Source organism: Sphaerodactylus townsendi, linkage group LG04, assembly GCF_021028975.2.
Source record: "Sphaerodactylus townsendi isolate TG3544 linkage group LG04, MPM_Stown_v2.3, whole genome shotgun sequence".
NCBI classification, from domain to species: domain Eukaryota; kingdom Metazoa; phylum Chordata; class Lepidosauria; order Squamata; family Sphaerodactylidae; genus Sphaerodactylus; species Sphaerodactylus townsendi.
In genome coordinates this window covers 52298505-52319731 of record NC_059428.1, presented here as the reverse complement: position 1 = coordinate 52319731, position 21227 = coordinate 52298505, and the positions used below count along the sequence as shown (strand labels likewise).

Here is a 21227-nt window from a genome sequence, read left to right as displayed (position 1 = left end):
AATGTCAAGAATTTTAAAGTATACTACTGTACCTTTGTTGGTCTGTGCTAAGCATGTTTTAATTTATACGTTTTTACATGTGTGTATTTAGAAACTGAATCATTGTTATGCTGGCTTCTATGTTTGCATGATATGATTTTATTTTATATTTTTTTCCACTCACCAGATGTTTCCAACATTTTGCTTCCTACCACTGTCATCCCCTCCCTTACCACTGCAACAGTCACAACCACTGTAGCCTTAACAAGCACAGTTCCATCGGCAACAACCATCAGCACCAGAGGTACAGTATGCTTCTTTGTTATGGCCTGCAAATCACAACATAAACAGTCAATGACAGCTAGAAAACCAGTAAAATACATTCAAAATATTTCAAAGATTCTATGAATATTTAAGATTTAAATTTAGCAGTGTATTAAGGAGCTAATTTTCAACAGTTAACATAGTTATTAATGATTTAACAATACATCATACATTTCTGTCTAATAACATTTGTTGGTGGAATGATTTTTATTAGCAGTTGCTTCCTTTACAATTGCCACACCAAACTTGTGCTGGAAGCAAACATACATAATTTAAAATTAACATCATCTCTTAATAAGATTATTTTGTTTTCTGTTGCTAATATGTTGTGAATGTGTCAGAGATTTCAGTTTAACCATATATTTAGAACTATTTCACAGCCCAATTTTTTACCGACGTCTGTTTTATTCTGAATCTGCAAATTTAAGGCATCTATTTTATTGCACTGGAAATTTATTAATGTTTATTGTTTGTATTTGATGATCTAGATAATAATTTGAAAAAGTATTTTTTTAAAAAAAAATATCGGTTCTTCAATCCAAACAATATTTACAATCCCATGTTTGGCTGGAGAATAGCAGTTTTCTTCCTAGATAATACAACAATTTCAAATTTGAATTCACTGTATTCTTTGTCTCTACTAACGGCATGAAATCCTAATGACATTGTTGGGCAACCAATATCCTCAACCAGTACCCCAGCCTTTATGGTATTTTGTTTTGCTTGTTGGACAGAGCTACTGATTGTAGCATAAGTCTTCTCTCTACAGCTTTTCCCCATTTTTGCTTCTTGTTATGGTGGTTCTCAGAGTACATTGATTTAAATCAAAATGATTTCAGTTACCAAGAAAAAGACAGTGTGGAGACTTAGGCCTTTTCCGCACAGGCCATTTACAGTGCCCTAGGGATGGCAAAAATGCCGTCCCTAGGGAGCTGTTTGCATGGGGAGCTGCGCCGCCCTCGCTCCCCCCCAGCGGCGTGAAGCCGCCATTTTCCCACCTAACTTCCCGAGCGAGGTTTTTGGAAAACAACGGCTTCCAGCCGCTGCCATGCGAACGGCAGTGGCTGGAAGGTGACATCCCTCCCTTTCCCAATTGACGTACCTTCCCTGCGACCTTCCGGCGTGTCGCCCGGGCCTAGGGACATGCCCCACTGCCCTGCGACTCCAGAGCGGTCGCGCAGGGCAGGGGGGCGTGTCCCCTGTCCGGGTGACACGCCGGAAGGTCGCAGAGAAGGTACGTCGATCGGGCGATGGTGCAGCGCTGCGCAGTCTTCCCTGCCTTTACTGGGACCATTCGTGTGAACGGTCCCAGGTGAGTGTCAGCGTTGTATAGACCAATGCAGCGTGGCCGTGCGGAAACGGCCTTAGTGTGGTGTAGTGATTAGACTGTAGGACTAGGATCTGGGACACCCAGATTCAAATCTGTTCACTGTCATGAAAAGTTGCTGGATGACCTTAGGCTAGTTACACTTCCTCAACCTAACATACCTCACACTAGTGTTGCCATCCTCCAGGTGAAGATTGGATGTGTCATGTGATCTCCAGGGAACAAAGATTAGTTCACTTGGAGAAATTGCTGCTTTGGAATACCCCATTGAAAACCTTCCCCTCCCCAAATCTCCTAGTGTTTCCCAACTCAGAACTGCCAACCCTGCCTCACAGTGTAGTTGGGAGGATGCCATGGAGAAGAGGGGAATGATGTAAGTTGCTTTGGGTTTCACTGAAACCCAAATCAAGTAAGTAGATAAATAAAAGAAGTCCATTGAAGTCAATGTTTTCAATCAAGTTTTCTATTCACATTTCTTCATATATTTGAACGTTGCATAAGATTGTTATAACTACGAAAATAAACTAATTTTACTAAATTGAAAACTTATACTATTTATGACAATATGTGTATATACTATTGGTGTCTGTATTTGTGTACATAAATTCAGTAATTTTAACTAACTTTAGCAAAGTACATTATTGCTTATTAAATTTATAACTCTGCTAATTATGGTGCTTTTAAATTTATAACTATGACACTTGTGTGTCAAGCTGCAGAGAGTCAGGAGTGTTAGTGGGAAGTAAATCACAGACACATAAACATGCACACATTCCTTTAAACTAAACAACCTTAAATGTAACACACATTTTTCACAAATCACACTGGCATTCTTCTTGGTAGTTCTGAAAACCTTTTAAACAAATAGACCTCATTCTTCCCTTCACTTTTATTCATGGTCTAGAAAAGAAATACAAGTTTTCATCATTTGAAACAATTAAGACACCATATTTCCACAAGCGAAACCTAGTAGGTTAGAGACAGAGCTTTTAATTTTCCGAGGATGAAAAAAATATCTTGTTTGTTTTTAGGGAGTTAATTTTCATAACTTGTGACCTGACTAAACCATAGAGTTAAGAGAACACAGGTAGGTACAGTAGTTGATCTTCCAATGATTTTACTTGGTGGCATCTCCTAGAGCTACAGGCAGAATTCCAGTGCTTTGATTACATTTCCATCTTCTTAATCGCAGGATCAAAATCATAATAACATTTTAGTGTGTGATGTATTGTTCTGTATTCAAGAACTTTAAAGATGGGTTTTGCCATGGTTCTTTACTTAAATAATAAAACGACTTTTAATATCATGTGTGTTTGACAGAGGACTTTAGACAGTTTTAGATGAGTCACAGTGCAATCCTCAATAGAGTTTTACCTATTTAAACCCACTGAAGTCAGTGGAGGGTATAACTCCTTACTATTGTCCTGCAAATTTAAATACAAGCATGTTAAACTTTTGTTTATATGTGTCATTAATCTTGAATTTAATTTTAAATAGGATGTTTTTTATAAAGAACTTGCTATTTAAACATTTGAAAGATAAATTTAAAATGATTTTCTATACCCCTTGAAATCATCAGATAGTGCTGAATTGTTTCTGGACCCAGGGCATTCTGGTCTAATAGTAACTCAGATCTTGCCAACATTTAGCAGACAGTCCGTTGATAGCATTACTGCCTACCAAAGAGAGTGTTCTCTATCTATTTAGAGATGTCAACCTCCAGGTGGGATCTCCAGACTATAGAGATCAGTTTGCCTGAACTCTAAAGCATTGTACCCCTCTGTGATTCCTGTCCTCCACTGACTTTATCTCCAAATCTCCAGAAGTTTCTCAACCAGGATCTGGCAACTCTAGCCCTGCACCCTCTATCAGTGCCCGGGGGGGTGGGGGCTGGCAACCCAGCGTCTATTGCAGCCAGATGTGCAGAGTCTACTTTGTAATAACTACAGACACGGCTTGGATTGAAATGGGCCGCAGCCCTTTATTAATATAATTATTAATATAATTATTATACCGAAGCTGTGAGAGCGAGAGGAGTGCACCTTATCTGCCGGTCAGCATCCATGGCTGATCCTGGCTTCAACCTCAAACTTATTGGGGAGGACAGAGAGGTACTGGGCCATGGAGCATCTGTCCCTTCTTCGTGGCCCCCACACTGCTGGGGTCTTGAGCTCGCTAGCAGAGGCCTCTGCGGCATGTGCCTTGAGCCTGCCCTGCCCTAAGCCTCTTATGGAGGCCCCCATAGGCGGGGAGGTCCAGCATGCAAGTTCGCCCCCCCAAAAAGATGCGCTCCTCTGCCCAAACCGCCCCACAAGGGCTGCGATGATAAACCTAAATTCCCATCCCATGCTTCAGGGAGGGTGGGTGGGTCAGTTCACTTCCAGGAATCAAAAAAGGAGCCGAAGCAACCGCATGCTGCCTTATATAGGGCACGTGCTTCACCCTGATGCCCATGTGAGCCAGCACACTCATTGCCGGGTGGTAAGACGCAGCCGCCCGGCCAGCCCAGAGTCACACATGCCCCTCCTCTGGAGCGCTTACAACGTGCTCTGCCACAATTACGGGCCTAGTTGATTCTAGTGCCGTGATTTATATAAAGACCAGGATAGAATTATAGTGTGGACTAATGCCAGTCAATCATCCACCCTGATCTTAAAGCTAAATAAAAAAACACACCTATTTCCACAGAGATGCAATTGGATGACCTCTTCTTCCTTTGTTGAAGCTATATTTTAATATAAGGCCTCTAAATTTGTGTTGTCATCATTTATCATTAATCATAATCCCTGTATTTCAAGAGCCATTAAATTTGTCTTTTCTTGGCATTCCATATGCAGTCACAAAAGGCATTATTTCAATACGGACATTTTACAGAACATATAACTCTCCTACTTTAGAGCACCCATCTTAACCATTAACTCATTTCACACTATAGTGATTCTTTATGACACTGGTGCCTGGACTATAGTTTATGTGTAACACAGGTAAGTAAAATTTACAGTTAATTCTGAGGATTTGCAGCCCAGATAGGCTTTTCATTTGCATAAGGTTCAGGAAGCAACCTTGAAAAGTTACTAAATCTACTTGGATCATTAATAATAGAATTTAATGAAAGGTGTTTCCATCTAGCTTTTTACTCACTTATTCAGGCACATATTTTCCCTTATGCCCTGTCCGCATGTGATATTCTGCCTCACCTCCCTTCCTAAGTTCAGCATTGCCCATTAACTTCAAACCTATGAGTACAATTCAGTGTTGTGAGGAAGATGTAGTCTTGTCTGAAAAAAATGAAGAATCAAGTCAAGAAAAGTGCACAGATCCAGATATGTAGAGTGGCAACTCCTGCAGGACTACAAGAAAAGAAAATGCTTAATGCACAAAGAGGAAATTTCTAGCGGGTACTTCATCTGTGTCCCTCCCCCACCCCATCCAGGGTTTCCAACTGTCTTCTAATGCTGGGCAATCACCCACCAATTCATCCTGCTTCCCACTGACACTTATCTAGGTGGTAGAAGCAAGTTGGCAAAAAGAGAGGAGCAATCTGTGTCCCCTACACAATTATATAACTTTTGGCTTGATGCGGTAGAACCAGCATCACACTGGGGGGAAGCTCTATCACTTTTCCCAAAAAGTCTATCATAACTGGGGGATGCTCTAGCACTTGCCTAAAAATACTATCCCCAGTGCTACACTGACGCTTCCATATCAAAATAGAAGTGATATCATTGCACAAGGGACATAGATCTCCAATTCTGAACCAGCCTCCCTCAACCTCCTAATGGCTGCTAGGAGGGACTTAGCAATCCACCAATCCACTTAGCAATTTAGGATCCAATCATAGACTTTATCCTAATGGGATGGTACAGAATGGTAATATATTTCCTATGAGTTTGGTTGAGAGAAGCTCAACTGAAGATCATTTCCTGAATTTCATACCATTGACTTTATAAGCAGTTTTGCATCAGCTAATTTACTTTCAGGCCACATCAGGACTCTGGGTACCACTCACTTTCAGGGCTAATGTAGACAGTCATACCACTGACAATCCACAATATACCTGGAAATAATATATGCTGCCACTGTAGGGAACCTTCTCAAAGAAGCATACAAAATAAAACAAGGGAAACACAAAAAAAGTTGTTAATTAAAACCTAGCATTTTAAACCCAGTTTAAGAAGGAAGTTAATAATTTTCAGACTGAAAGCACACTATAAAAGTATTGTTTGAAAATCAGCTTCTTAATTAAAAATCTGGGTAAACAGAAATGTTTTGGCACCTGAAAGAGAATAACATAAGTGTCAGTCAAGCTTTAACAGGAAGGACATTCCATATGTCACTACTGAAAAAGTTCTGTCTCTGCTTAGCTCCTGTCTCACCTCTGACAGCAGACACACAGGCAGTGTGGTTTGAAAGGAGGATCTAAGGTGAATGTTGGAAACCTTAGTGTCCCTACAGCAGTCCAGCCATAATGACTCCCAAACAAATTTGTGTGTAATCATTGAAATAACAGGATGCCATGGATTTTATTGCTGTACTTGTGAGCAGCTACTCTTACCCAACTAGTCAGAGAAGTATTGACAAGATTTCTAGATCATTGGGCTATAGGTTTACTATCTCCAGGCTTTTGGATTTCATCACTCTGAGGTGAAATGACCTTAGGCTCCTCTCAATGGTCTTCAACCCCAACTGATTGTCCCCTGATTATTTCACTGGGAGATGGGGTAGTAAGGACATAGGAGTTATATGTGCCAGTTTCTTTCTTGGAATTGCCAGAAACTTTAACGTGAAGCCATATAGTTGCTACATGATACCATTTCTGATTTTCCCTGGGACTGATGTCATGCCATGTGCACAACCCTATCGTTTTAAAAAGTTATCCCACCACCGAAAGGAGCAGAAGCTGGAACATCAGTTTGCCAAGGGTGAGTCTCCCACTATAGCAGGGCACCTGGCAAATTTGGATTCACCAGTAATGAACATTAAGACTAGAGATGACTAGAAATTCTATTTGTTTACATTAGTTTTCTAAACATTCTAATAGGAAACAAAATTAAGATATTTTAAGGCAATATAAGTACTTTTAGTGTTGTGATTTTGGCATTGCAATACCCCCAAAAAAGATGTCAAGGATTGCAGCAACTATCAGACCATTGCATTAATTTCTCACATGAGTAAAGTGATGCACAAAATCTTACCATGTATGGAATGAAAGCTGTCTGACATTCAAGCTGGATTCATAAAAGAAAGAGGCACTAGACATTGCAAATTTACACTGATTACTGGAGCTCATGAGAATATTTCTGAAGGAAATCAGCAGAGTTTCATAGACTACAACAAAGCTTTTGACTGTGTGGATCATGAAAAGCTGGGGCTGATTTTAAAAGAAGCAGACGTGCCACAGTATTTGATTATTTTGATGTGCAACCTGTATTCTAGGCAAGAGGCTCCTATTAGGATAGAACATGGAGAAACAGAATGGTTTCCACTTGTCAAAAGTGTTAGAATGTATTTTATCTCCCTACCACTTCAATCTGTATGCAAAGTGTATCATAAGTAAAGCTGGATCAGATTTAGATGAAGGTGGAGTGAAAATTGGGGGGAGGAATATTAACAGTTTGAGATATGCCGATGATACTACATTACTGGCAGAAAATAGCAAAGTCTTGAAACGACTACTGCTGAAAGTTAAAGGAGAAAGTGCCAAAACAAGACTATAGCTGAATGTCAAGGAGACAAAAGTAATGACTACTGGAGAATTACTCAGTTTTAAGGTGAACAAGGAGAAAATGTTAATTGTTGGATGATTTTCAACCAAAAAGGTGACTACAACCAAGAAATCAGGAGATTGAGACTAGGAATGGCAGCCATGAAGGAGTTACAGAAGATTCTTAAGTGTAATTCATGCCACAGTATTCCTATGTATGGGTATGAGTATAAAATCTAGACATGGAAGAAAGCTGAAAGGTAAAAAATAGATTCTTTTGAAATGGGATCTTGGAATAGAGTGTTGTGAATACTGTGGCCAAAAAAAAAAAAACACAACCCCAAACAAATAAGTGGGTTCTAGATTAAATCAAGCCTGCACTGACCCTGTAAACAAAAAGGACTAAACTGAAAATGTCATACTTTGGTGACATTATGAGAAGATAAAACAATAATCCTAGGAAGGTTAAACCCGACATGATATGGATTGAGTGTATAATGCAAACCACGGACCTCAGTGTGCAAGACATGAACAAGGCTGTTAACAATAGCGCATTATAGAGGACATTGATTAATAAGGTCACCATGAGTTAGAAGCAACTTGACAGAATTTAACACATACAGTTTTGACATTGCCAGCAGCTATACAACATGAATCTAAAGTCTAATAATGTCTTCTTTACAGACTTTTGATATAAGCCATGTAGCATCTCTGATTCAGTATGCATGTTTTAAATGTTGCACATGAGTTTGGAAGTGATTCCACAGTTGCATTTTGATCTAATAATTACTGCTCAGGTTTCAGCTGTAAATCACAAAATGAAACAATCAGAACGAAGGCGATACTAATATTATATGTTATGCAAAATGGTCCTGACTTTAATATTGATGTGATGTATGCATTCATAGTGGACAGTATGGAGTAATGGGCAATTTGCTACAGAAAAAGGAAAAAAAAACTTTTGTTTTATGCATCAGCAGTATTTGCTCAGGGGAGTCTTAAACTAGTTTTGATTATGGCAAAGTAGTTAGGAGCTTGGCAAGTTTTCTTTCTTTCTTTTGCTTCTCGTCTACCGGTGTTAAGATTAGCATTGCAGCCTTCATAATTTCTCTTTCTTCTGTATATTTGTAACTATTCACCAACCTCCAGTAACCTATATATTTGCCAAGCCTCCAATACTCACGTTGTTATTAAAGTTATCCCTTAACACCCCCCTCCCCCCCACACACATTTTTTTGCCACCTGGAGAATGTACAGCAATTTTAATAGAAAATAGCATTGTGCTTACAGATGGTTACTACTGAAACTCAAAGCCTTTGTTTTATATTCAGTGTGTCTATAAAATATATTAATTTTAATAAATTATGCTGCACACCTGTGCAACTTTGTACTTCTTTCTATCCTTACTATCACTTAGCATGCTGTAGTGTTTTTAAAAAAGAATCATAAGGTACCATTTAAACATCTATATTTAAGAAATACTTACTTTAAATTAATTGAAGTACCGAGGATTTTATCACTATGTGCTCTAGTTTAAATCTGAATGTTTGAATTTCATAACACCAAACTGCAGCATTGCAACCTGTGAAATTATATACTCTCACCCTTTTTTGTTATTTTTGGTGTATGTATAAGTGGAAACATTAGCTGTAGCATCTTTCCCATTAGGATTTAAGCTGCAAGAAATAGCTGGACAGTAGTTCTATTTTAAAATATGGAAACATCACCTGCTTGTACATTCAATATCTTTTCTTCTGCATGATCTTATTAAAATACCTTACTACTTTCCAAGATACTGAGAAAGAAATACAGCACAAAGCAATAGCATATGAAAAAACAAAACAAAAAAGAGGGCAGCTTGCCTAAATGGTGCCCAAGAACTTACCTCTAAGACGGCTGTTAATGAGGTTACACATATGTATAACTAATAATAAATGGTGTGATCAGTGCCTAACCTTTAAAGCAGCAGTGTTCAGCAGCATGTTAAAGAGATAGCTTTTAATCACATTTCTTAACAGTATCATTGTTAGTCAATTAATTAAACTGATACGTCTTCTTGCTTTGACCTCCAAGGGAGAAATTACTTTTCTAATTTTGGTCTTTATTAATTATTTTATAAGCTTGCTTAAAGCTTTTCTCTCCAGATTTTCCTGCTTGGCTAGGACTTCTCTTCAGATTGCTTTGTGTGTGTGTTTTCCCCTGGTATCCTCATTTCTAAATAATAATCTATGATATTTCTTGTGTTTTCATTTACTCAAAGTCTGAATAGAATTCTAATTTGCAAGTTAGGACAATTCCAAAAACCAAACACAAGCTGTGGGAGGGCCAGGTCTACCACGTATGCATGGCCTAGCTGTAGTTTCTTTGAAGAAATTATACAAGTGAACAATCCAGGCATACTCTTTAATAAAATATAACTGCAAAGAAGTTCCTTTAGAAGTCCGGAAACCACAGTGGGGGGGGGGGGTCTCATTTCTTCATTTTTTTTCTCTTCCTCTTCTTTCTATTTGCAGCTTTACCTATCTACATAATTATATCAGTCAAATTTATTTATGGTCTTAGAACAAACCATAATTATATATTTTTGTATCTCTTTCTCATCTTCGGCTTTCTGTCTTGATGTCACCTTCCTACTTACCTACAATTTTCTGTTTCTCACCCTGGTAGGTTCTGTCCTAATTCTAACTCACATTCCCTTTCTCCATCTTCAGCTTTCTGATTTAACATTTTTGCCTCCCCACCCCTCCCATTACAGCTTTACCTTTCTTCCTCTTTTTTTCCCCTGCCCCTTCCTCATCCAGAGGCTTAGAAATAGGGTTGCTAGGTATTTCCGGGCCACTGGTGGGGGTTGAGGGGGAGTAGAAAACTCTTGGAGATTTGGGAGTTGAACCTAGGGAAGACATGACCTCTGTGGGGTACATACACCGCTGTCTTGATCCCAGCCACAGCTATAAAAACAGGATTGTAGCGTGGTGGGAAAATAAGGTTTGGGTAAAAGAGCAAGGTTGTTTCATTTTGCAAACTGCAGCTCTCTGTGTGTTTTTGTGTTCTTAATAATGTTTTTATTTGATGTTTACAGCATTCATGCAATAACTAAAAGCCAATTCAAGCTGCAAAGAGAAAGTCAGGTTATAAATATTTTAATAAATAAATTGATACGTTTCTTCTATTCTCAAGTTTGTATGCAAAGAAGAATGTAAAAAAGTAAAATTACTTCAGTGTGCTCATTCTTCTGGGCATTACAGCAAAGAAACTTTGCCATCCAAGAAAAGAAGGCATCATATTATGAAAATGTAAGAAATTGCTGTGGGGAACTGGATCAGGGTCTGTCAAATGTAGAATACTGTTCCTAGCTTCATGGAAGTTCATCACAAAGCTCGAAGTGTTTGCTAGGAATGTGCCATTTTAGAATTTCATTGATTTCTGCTATTAGAGGCATGTGGATGATTTCCAGCATGATCCTAAGAACACATTTCAGGGTGGAAAGCCTCAGAGAATAGACCTTAGCAGGATTCTGAGTAAACTCTAGAATTGCTGTTACAATGCAGTCCACAAGGAAGGGAGAGAAAGCTCTGAGGAGATGGTGTGCCAGCATAGATGACATTTACAGTGGCGCTGGGCACTTACTCCAGCACGGGGAGCAGCACAGCAGTCCCTGTACCTCTCTGGCCCAAGAGCTTGTGCTGGTGCCAAAAGAGTATTTCCAGGGATGGGGATGGAGTTAGCTCCCCAAACCCTTTTGGCACAGGAATGGCCAGATTTGCCAGCACAAATTTACTCTAGCGAAAACATAGGCACGGCCCATTGACCTTTATACAGTGGTTCCACCAGAGTTGTGGAATGCTCCTGTTGGGCTTCTGGTTGTGGGGCAGCAAACTGCTGAGGAGGCAGCTTGGCTTCACAATTCCCAGCCTTGGTGCAACTCCCCCCCCCCTCCAAGTTGGGCTGTTAGGATGTTGCTTTTTTTGCTGACAGCATTAAGATGTCAAATTATGTGCCATCCATATGAGAAAGAAAAATAGGGCTACACCAAGCAACCTGTCAGCAAACCAAGGAAGGGGGGGAAAATGCAAGGTGACTGGTGACAGCTTTATTGTCATGTAAAGCCCCTACTCATTTCACTGTGTAAGCTTCATCAGAGGAATCAGAGTTTTTATTGCTCAACCTTTCCACAGCAATTGAATTCTATAACTCTGATCCTCCTGATGAAGCTTATAAAGTGAAATTCAAAGGGGCTTTACATGACAATAAAGCTGTCACCAATCACCCTACATCTCTCCCCCCCCCATTTTTCAGTTTCTCATCCATGTCTCTGAACATTTTATCAGTGTCTGTAATATGTCTGTAGTCATAAGTAATATCTAAAGACATTACTGGAAGGAGGGGGTTCTTTGATGTCATATAGGGATTGCTGTGGAGCATTTTGGGTTGGTGATGGTGGTGTTAGCTAGTGCTGAGTACTGACACCTTATTAGTGAGGAGGGTTCTCCAAATCCTAAGGGGGAAATTTGTTGAAATCAGTGCAATTTTATGTTGTTACCCATGCCCCCCCAAGACTTGCTATGTTTATATTTTGCTTCACTGAAACGCAGAATACTATTAACAAGTCACTGATAGATTTTCAATTTACATAAGGAGCTACACTGAATAAGGAGCTACACACCAACACCTGTGGTTGCCAATTCCCAGATGGAAAATTCTTGGAGAATTGGGGGTATAGCCGCTAGAGAGCCCAATATTTGGGGATGGGAGGGACCTCAACAGGGCATAATGTCTACCCTGGAGATCAGTTGTAATTCCAGGGGATTGCCAACCCTACCAGCAGTACCTCACTGATCATATGGTTGAAGTATGGCTAATTATTGAGGTCTAAATGTCTACCCTGGAGATCAGTTGTAATTCCAGGGGATTGCCAACCCTACCAGCAGTACCTCACTGATCATATGGTTGAAGTATGGCTAATTATTGAGGTCTAAATGTTAATTGTCTGGTTTGATACATTATCGGAATCTTCCGTTTTTACATATGACAAACTGAGAATTTATATACTAATGCTTATGAAATAAGAAATATAAGTAAATGATGTTACATTAATTTGGAACCAAATAAATAAAATTACATATTAAGGAACTCCCACTGAACTCGATCTGTTGATTTGACTTAATCTAAATTGGGTATATGTATTTTTCCTATCTAGCAGTGGAGTATTCACTGTTACTCAGTGGTAATTTCCTATGTTCTAAAATATGTTTTTAAAAATTATTTTAAAAGTTTATTTTCAATATTTTCGGTATAACTCTGTTTTATCTTAGGTGTTTTCATTATAATGATAAAACAAAATAGTCAGTTAGATATTTCAGTTTCATTATAATGTTGGATGTAGCAATACCCATATATTTGTTATGCGATTTTTGTTAAGATTAACAAATGACAAAAAAAGAATTTAAAAAAAAGAAAAGATCAGATATAGACATGTCTCTCTACATATTGTATTTAAAAAGCTTTTTCCCCCTTACAAACCAACACACTGAAATCATCAACTGTGCATTTGAAACTGAAAAGATGAGTGGGGTCTGCTATTATTTGTGCTGCCATCCCACTTGAAATACTGCTAATAACTTCCAGGGTGAGCTTGATGAAATATTGAATTGATACTAATTGCACTGCGTTTCTGGATAAAAGATGACCTTGGTAAAATCTTGAGGCTGCAGTATCTCTCTGAACAATGAGATAAAAGAAAAACCCATAGAGTATGACCTTGAAGATCCTGTTTACAAGTAAAGTAAGTTGCTGCAAACAGGGTACTTCTGCATTGTTAATTTACAAGCTTTATTCAGATGAGCTCCATCTGAATCCACAGTATTCAAGGCTGATTACAAGTTGACTCTGTTTTCTGCAGATGAAACAGCTACAAGCTTTGCTCACTAACAAATTGGACAAAAAGTTTTAATTACATCAAAAGTTTCCATTACTTAAACATTGTTTCCGGTTAAAATTATAATTAAATTACACATGAATTCCAGGGTTGAACAGTGGTGTTTCACACTATAGGAAACCTAGAACTAATTGAAAGTGTTAAAAAGAGATTTCTTTTTAATTTCATTCCTTCTTGTCCACCTTTTATTGCTGTAGGAAGTACATAGTACAATCCTAGGGGTTGTCTGTAATGCAGGTGCCCACCACCAGAGTTTCTCACTTTAATATGCAACTTATCCCTGAAATCAGGCTCCATCCCTGAAGACTGGAAGATGGCCAATGTCACACCAATCTTTAAGAAAGGGTCTAGGGGGGACCCGGGAAATTACAGGCCAGTCAGTTTGACATCTGTTCCTGGTAAATTAGTAGAATCTATCATTAAAGATAAAATTATAAAACATGTAGAAAAGCAAGACCTGCTGAGAAAGAGTCAGCATGGCTTTTGCAGAGGCAAATCCTGTCTTACAAACTTACTAGAGTTCTTTGAGGGTGTAAACAGGCATGTGGACAGGGGTGAACCGGTGGACATTGTCTACTTGGATTTCCAAAAGGCTTTTGACAAAGTTCCTCACCAGAGACTGTTGAGAAAACTCAGCAATGAAGGAATAAGAGGGGAAGTCCTCCTATGGATTAAAAACTGGTTGAGAAACAGGAAACAAAGAGTGGGTGTAAATGGGAAGTTCTCACAATGGAGAGATGTCGGGAGTGGTGTCCCCCAAGGATCCGTTTTGGGACCAGTGCTCTTTAACCTATTCATAAATGACCTGGAAGTAGGGGTGGGTAGCGTGGTGGCCAAGTTTGCAGATGATACCAAATTATGTAGGGTGGTGAGAACTACAAAGGATTGCGAAGAGCTCCAAGCGGACCTTGATAAATTAGGTGAGTGGGCTCAGAAATGGCAAATGAAGTTCAATGTAGCAAAATGTAAAGTGATGCACATAGGGGCAAAAAATCCAAACTTCACATACACGCTACAGGGGTCAGTGCTATCAGTCACAGACCAGGAAAGGGATTTAGGCATCTTAGTTGATAGTTCCATGGGAATGTCAACTCAATGCATGGCAGCTGTAAAAAAGGCAAACTCTATGCTGGGGATCATTAGAAAAGGAATTGATAATAAAACTGCAAAGATTGTCATGCCCTTATATAAAGCAGTGGTGCAACCGCACTTGGAGTACTGTGTCCAGTTCTGGTCGCCGCATCTCAAAAAGGATATTGAGGAGATAGAAAAAGTGCAGAGAAGGGCAATAAGGATGATTGAGGGACTGGAGCACCTTCCCTATGAGGAGAGGCTGCAGCGTTTGGGACTCTTTAGTTTGGAGAGGAGACGTCTGAGGGGGGATATGATTGAAGTCTACAAAATTATGCATGGGGTAGAAAATGTTGACAGAGAGAAATTTTTCTCTCTTTCTCATAATACTAGAACCAGGGGGCATTCATTGAAAATGCTGGGGGGAAGAATTAGGACTAATAAAAGGAAACACTTCTTCATGCAACGTGTGATTGGTGTTTGGAATATGCTGCCACAGGAGGTGGTGATGGCCACTAACCTGGATAGCTTTAAAAGGGGCTTGGACAGATTTATGGAGGAGAAGTCGATTTATGGCTACCAATCTTGATCCTCCGTGATCTGAGATTGCAAATGCCTTAACAGACCAGGTGATCGGGAGCAACAGCCGCAGAAGGCCATTGCGTTCACATCCTACATGTGAGCTCCCAAAGGCACCTCGTGGGCCACTGCGAGTAGCAGAGAGCTGGACTAGATGGACTTTGGTCTGATCCATCTGGCTTGTTCTTATGTTCTTATGTTCTTGTGCAGTTGCAGGCATCCTTTGTTCATTGGCAGTTGCACCAACAAGCAACCTACCTACACTGCCCAAGGTTCTGCAGGGCAACTCCTGGGCCACCCATACTGCTGGTAGAGCAGGAGAGTGGGCCATTGGGGCAGGACATCATGTGGGAGCCCAAGGCACTGCTTACAGGTTCCCCAGAATCCTCTCAGTATACACCTATTCATCCTTGACATCCTTAGAAAAAGCAAGCAGCCTTTCTAAATGCCTGGCATCTGCTTTCACAGATGCTGGTGGTCCTTCCCTGCGTTGATGACTCCTGGAGAAAGCAACCCATCACCTAAGAAGGATCTCTAGCCACTCACACTTGATCACCACCCACAAGGAAGAGAGGGTAAAGGAGTAGACTGAACCATCAGTGGGCCCAATGCCCAGGAACCAGGCAAGGGGCCAGATTCCATTATGTCACTGAGCACCAGTGGCCATACCACCCAACTCTGGAGGCTGCTGCCTGCTTCTTCCATCTTTACCTTCCCCATTCCATACTGTCCTCACTCTGCCACCACTGAAGATGTTGAGTTTACCCACTGCATGGCCTTGCCCTTAGCTGCAGGTCCTTGGGACTCTGTGATGCCCAGTGACTGCAGCATGGCTAACCTAGCTGTTGCAGCTCATCTTATGGGGATCAGGACATGGAGATGATCCACAACATCAGCTATGAATTTCAGGTGGAATGGGAAAGGTTTCACCCCCTCTGGGATCACCACCTGGACTACCAGTCACTTCAGCTCTCTCAATCCTCAGCAGCCTGGGTACTTTTGTCTGCTTCCCTGTTTCTAAACTCTACCTCCTCCTTCCTCACACAAGGGAATGAAGGCCTAAGTTGCCAGGCCCTGGAGTTTCGAACAAGCACCCTGCTGGGGAAAGTGGAGTGACCACTGTGGTGGAGGTCCTCTTCTCTCTGTCCCCTGAGGCAAGTTCCTGGCTTCCCAGGGCTCTGCCTGTCCTGGCACCTTCCTCAGGTACTTTTGTTGGTAGCCAAGAAATGGTGTCCCTACTTCCCTACTCTTGCAGCGGGAAGGGCAGTTGTCAGGTAGTATAGGGGGGCCTGGAAGGAAGGGCAGCAGGCCCTTACTACACAACACCTTGATTCCACGATTGCCCACTACCACAGAGGCCCTCATGATGGCTTCTGCTCCAAGCAGGCCCTCTGCTACTGCCTACTCTTTAAGGACACCCTGGATTATGAGGACACACAAAAGGACACAAAAATGAATCATTCCAGTGCTTCAGGGTCAATATTCCCATCTAAACATTATGTCCCAGGGTAGAGAAGCATTGCCACCATGAGCCAGAAGACACGGCAGCATGCAGTGGCCAAATTGCTCCTGACAGCTGCAAGAAGTATACTGGCATGCTCCACTACCAACAACAGTGTCTTCTTCACCTCAATTCAGTTAGACTGGTAGTGGCCACTGCCACTGCCAGATGTTGACATGATCATGCCACCCACTCACAGGGAATGTAGAGGCACCATGGGAAGCCTAAAAACATAGGGAATGTACTTCAAAGTACTTCAGGAACCCTGAATGCGGAACCTCCCAAGGTTCTCTCCTGACTCCCAATTTTTCAGACTTTCTCCAGAAAGCACATTCACAATTTTCCTACCAGCACCAGGAAACATTAGATGACTTGCAAATAGTTGACATCTCCACGGTGATTCTCTGAGATAATGATGGAGTGTTAAGTACCAGAGACACCACCTTCACATAGACAGAGGCACAGTTGTGATAGAAAACAAAATTTATTGAATAGATAGTGGAGGAAGGGACTGGGGACTCAAAACACCACCTCCACTGACTGAGCCACTAGGAAACAGTCAGTTCTTCTCCTGGGTTGGCAAGTGGGACAGAACTGCAGTTGGAGCAGCAGTCTAAAAATAATAGTCAACTTCTGGAGGCAGGCTAGGACTTTGACCTGAGTGGAATGGGGGTGGGATAGTACTGGCCTGGGCCAGATTTTCCTCTTTTGGATCCTTGCTGCAGAAAAGCAAAAGAGAGACACATACAGCAACAACAAGTGACTATGATGATGAAGGAGGAGGAGGAGGAGGAGGAGGAGGAGGAGGAGTTTGGATTTATATCCCCCCTTTCTCTCCTGTAGGAGACTCAAAGGGACTGACAATCTCCTTTCCCTTTCCCCCTCACAACAAACACCCTGTGAGGTGGGTGGGGCTGAGAGAGCTCCAAAAAGCTGTGACTAGCCCAAGGTCACCCAGTTGGCTTGTGTGGGAGTGCACAGGCTAATCTGAATTCCCCAGGTAAGCCTCCACAGCTCAGGTGGCAGAGCGGGGAATCAAACCCGGGGAATCAAACCCAGTTCCTCCAGATTAGAATGCACCTGCTCTTAACCACTACCCCACTGCTGCTCCTTATTGGGAGCAGCAATGTTGATTGTGACCCTCTAGGGACTCCATTCTGTGGGCCATGGGATGGAAATTCACTGCAGTCCCTCCATCAGCTGCTGGCACCCTCCAAACCACTCTCACCTGTCCTACATTCAGAGGCATAGCTGTAAGGGGGCTGGGATGCACGCCGCACACCAGGCGCATGCTGGTGGGTCACGTGGAGGCGGAAAATAGCCCCCGACCCCTCTCCCTTCCCCCCTCGCAGGCTTCCTGCTTGGGGGGAAGAGAAGAAGCACTTGATTTTTGAATATAGTTACTACCTATGATCTGTACCATGTTTTTTGTTGATATAATTTTTACCTCTGAAAAGAGGTGTTCCTGGTCTGAAAGGGCTTAGGGAGCCAACTAACTTCAGTTATGCTCCCCAGAACTATACACAATCATGCTGCAGGGCTGTGCTGATGGCTGAGAGGAGTGGAGTGGCTACATAACTCAGATGGATTCCACACGGGCAGGGGCATTCCACTGGTATATATGATGCCAGAGGAGTTCCAGGGCCATTTGTACACTGAGGTGCAAGAGGCCCAAGAGCAACTGCTTCCCATGGAGGTGCCTCCGCACAGAGGCGCCTCCGTTTCCTTTCCCCACACTCACCTTCTCTCCTTGTTGAACTCCACGGGGACTGAGAGGCATGCCCATGCTGCCCTCTGACCTCCAGGGGTCAAAGGCAGGGTTGGCATTCAAATAATTTAACAACTGGTTCCGGTGGTGGGATTCAAATAATTTAACAACTGGTTGTTAACAAGCACAATTTTAACAACCGGTTCTGCCGAAGTGTTGTGAACCTGCTGAATCCCACTACTGGTCGAAGGGCAATGTGGAGATGCCTCCCCGTCCCTGTGGAGACCAGCAAGGAGAGAAAGTGAATGTGGGGGGAAATGGAGCAAGGCAGGAAAACAGCATTTCCCCGGGAAAAGCACGGCGCTGCCTCGATTCAGAGGTGGCAGCCATGCAAACAGCGCCCCTGGAACTGTGTTTTTTTACTGTTTTTCTCCCATGTGGAATCCACCTCAGAGATTCACCACCATAATGGTTGGCTCCCTGAGCACATTTGGATTCCCCTCTTAGGACTGCATTCTTAATTATGATAATACTGACAAAAGACTGAGGAGATACCTTGAGTCTGAAATAAAGCCACATCTAGTTGCAATATCAATCCTCAAAAATTCAAGAAAAATATTATGTAAAACTGTGTTAAATATTATTCAAAATTCTGAAACAATGATAAATATTATGTAAAATTTATGTAAAGTTACATAAAATATTATGTACAATTCTGCAGTCTGATTTGATGTATATTAATTTATAAGGGTGATCTCCCCTTCCCAAATTTAATGGTGCTTGGTGTGAATAGTCTTGCAGACACTTTTAAACCTGACCTTTGTGTGTGTGTGCATATTAAGCTAAGAAAGGAAATTCTTGTTGAAAGTTAAAATAACAGTGCAACCACAATTGATGAGAAAGTGTTTTTCAAAGGAAACTTAGAAGCACAATATTTTTGTGGGGTGATTCTGACACTTCTCCTCGCCTCTTTTTTAATGTGGAGAGTTTTGCTGTTCACTTGATGGAAACTGAAATGGCAAAGCCATTGTTTATAGGATTTATCACTTTTAAAATACGGTGGTATATTTTCCTCTCGGCAGGAGACTTATCTGCCTCACCTAAGCCACCTATTTATAAATGCAAATAGGATAGTAAGAGACAATGGAATGGGCCAACATTCCCCCCTTCCTCCAAATAGGTATCACATATTTGGTGGTCTTAAAGGATAGAAGAGCATCCAGAAGAGGATTTCTGAAACTAGCAGGAAAAACCTCCTTGACACAGACTGCCTAGGTCAAGGGGATGGGGACTGGGAACTGATAAAACTCTTGGGATCAAGGAAGAAGCTCTCTTCTGACTGGGACACTCAAGGAGGACAGAGTTCTTGCCAGAGGTCTGGGGGAGGCAGCCATACTGGCTTTGTGCTATCCCAGGGAGCTGGCACAATCTTCCAGGTAATGGGAACTCTGTGAGATCTGTAACATTCTAAGCTTAAGAATCTACCCTATGATACCATCTGATAGGATATGTATAGAGGGAGGGTCAAAGGAATTGAATTTATTTCTCATTTCTTTTGAATCTCTTATCCAAACTGGTCCTGTGCTAGAAGTATGCTTTAAACATTTTTTAAAAATAAATACATTTCAACATTGGATGCGGTAGCAGTTCTCTGTACCATACAGATCTCCATCATCTTGGTCATGCTATTTTACAAAGGGGGGGGGCACCAGGAGGTGAGAAGATTGGCAGTTGGCAAGCAGCTATTCCTCCAAGGGTGCACCATGCCGTAAATCATCCTCATGGTGCCCAGGAGCAGGGAAGCATGACACACAGAAACAAGGGCTCAGCATTGGAAAAGAAGCTGGGAGGGACCCTCCCCAGTGTGAGATTCCTACAAAGATCTGGTGGTGGCAGCTGTTACTCTAGAGAGGGGGGGGAGAGAAAGAGAAAAGCCCCTACAGGAGGAGTTGGGAATCCCTGGGAGAGGGTGGGTGGAATAGAGCCTACAGATCAAAGGCAGGCCTGTTCTGCCACAGAGGGCAACAAGTTGAGTACTGTTTTGTCTTTCTTCAGATTTATGCAATGTATGAAAAGTTTGATTACCAGTAATGTAATCCTGCTGTGAATTGAATAACATGAATTCAGGAAAAATGAAGCAATCTTTAATCAAGGATATCCCCCCCCCCCCCCCCCGCCGCCGTTCTTGGAGATTTGTAACAAGAAAGCACTAGACAAAATGGAAATACCAATTTACATCCTCCCGCCCATAAGCTCTGCTTCTGTTCTATTTTCATACACACAAGTATGAATTTCTAAATGCAGTCACACATACAGAAAGCCTCACTTCTATACTGTCTTTGTGGTCTTCTCAAATCTGCATTTACATACTGCATAGTCTACTTAATATTGCACAAGCTTTAACATTCTGTCTTTTTCTACAACTTGAAATGTGGTCCCATTGTTTCTGAAGGTTTATCATTTGTATGTCTACCTTTGTGAAATTTAAAGTGATAGGATTTCTGTTAGGACAGTCTTTTTGTTTTCTTTCCCTCTGTCACCGAAGTCACTTATATAGTCCACATTATTTATTTAGTGGCTCATAGACAGCTTTTCTCCCCAACAGGAAGTCAAAACATCTTAAAACATTATTCACCCCTTCTCCATCTCAGCATCACAACAGCAAATCTGTGATGTCAGTTATGCTGAGGGAGAGTGACGAGTTCAAGGGCATCTAGTGAACTTTCATGTTAGAGCAAGGATTTCAGCCCAGGTTTCCCAGATCATACTCTAATGCTCTAACCGCTGTACAACTATTGATGATATGTTACTAGTACTAGAATTGTTTGCATTGATGTCTCTGTTGCTTCCAATTACATTTCCGATCATGTTTACAGAAGTGAAGGCCACATTATACTGTAATCATGGGGGGGGGGGGTGTTTAATTTCAGAAGAGAAAGTTTAAATTAGTGCTGAGTCACCACCTGTATATGAATGACACTCAGCTGTATCTCTCATTTCCCGCAGATCCTAGAGAGGTTGTGGAAACTGAAAACAGGTGCCTGGAGGCAGGTTTTGGATGGATGATTGTTAACAAGATGAAAATTAATCCCAACAAAA

At 41.5% G+C, this 21227-nt stretch overlaps 1 protein-coding gene across 3 annotated transcripts in view; it reads left to right on the top strand.

Moving 5' to 3' along the window:
- The window catches only part of CADM2 (cell adhesion molecule 2), a 516061-nt gene that overhangs the window by 453955 nt on the left and 40879 nt on the right, over window positions 1-21227 (top strand). For 2 of the 3 annotated variants that reach the window (XM_048492993.1, XM_048492992.1), the window contains one exon: window positions 167-283. The exons of the other annotated variant lie outside the window; for it this stretch is intronic. In XM_048492993.1, the coding sequence (XP_048348950.1) occupies window positions 167-283 (117 nt within the window). The remainder of the gene's footprint in view (window positions 1-166; window positions 284-21227) is intronic. 3 annotated transcript variants of the gene reach the window in all.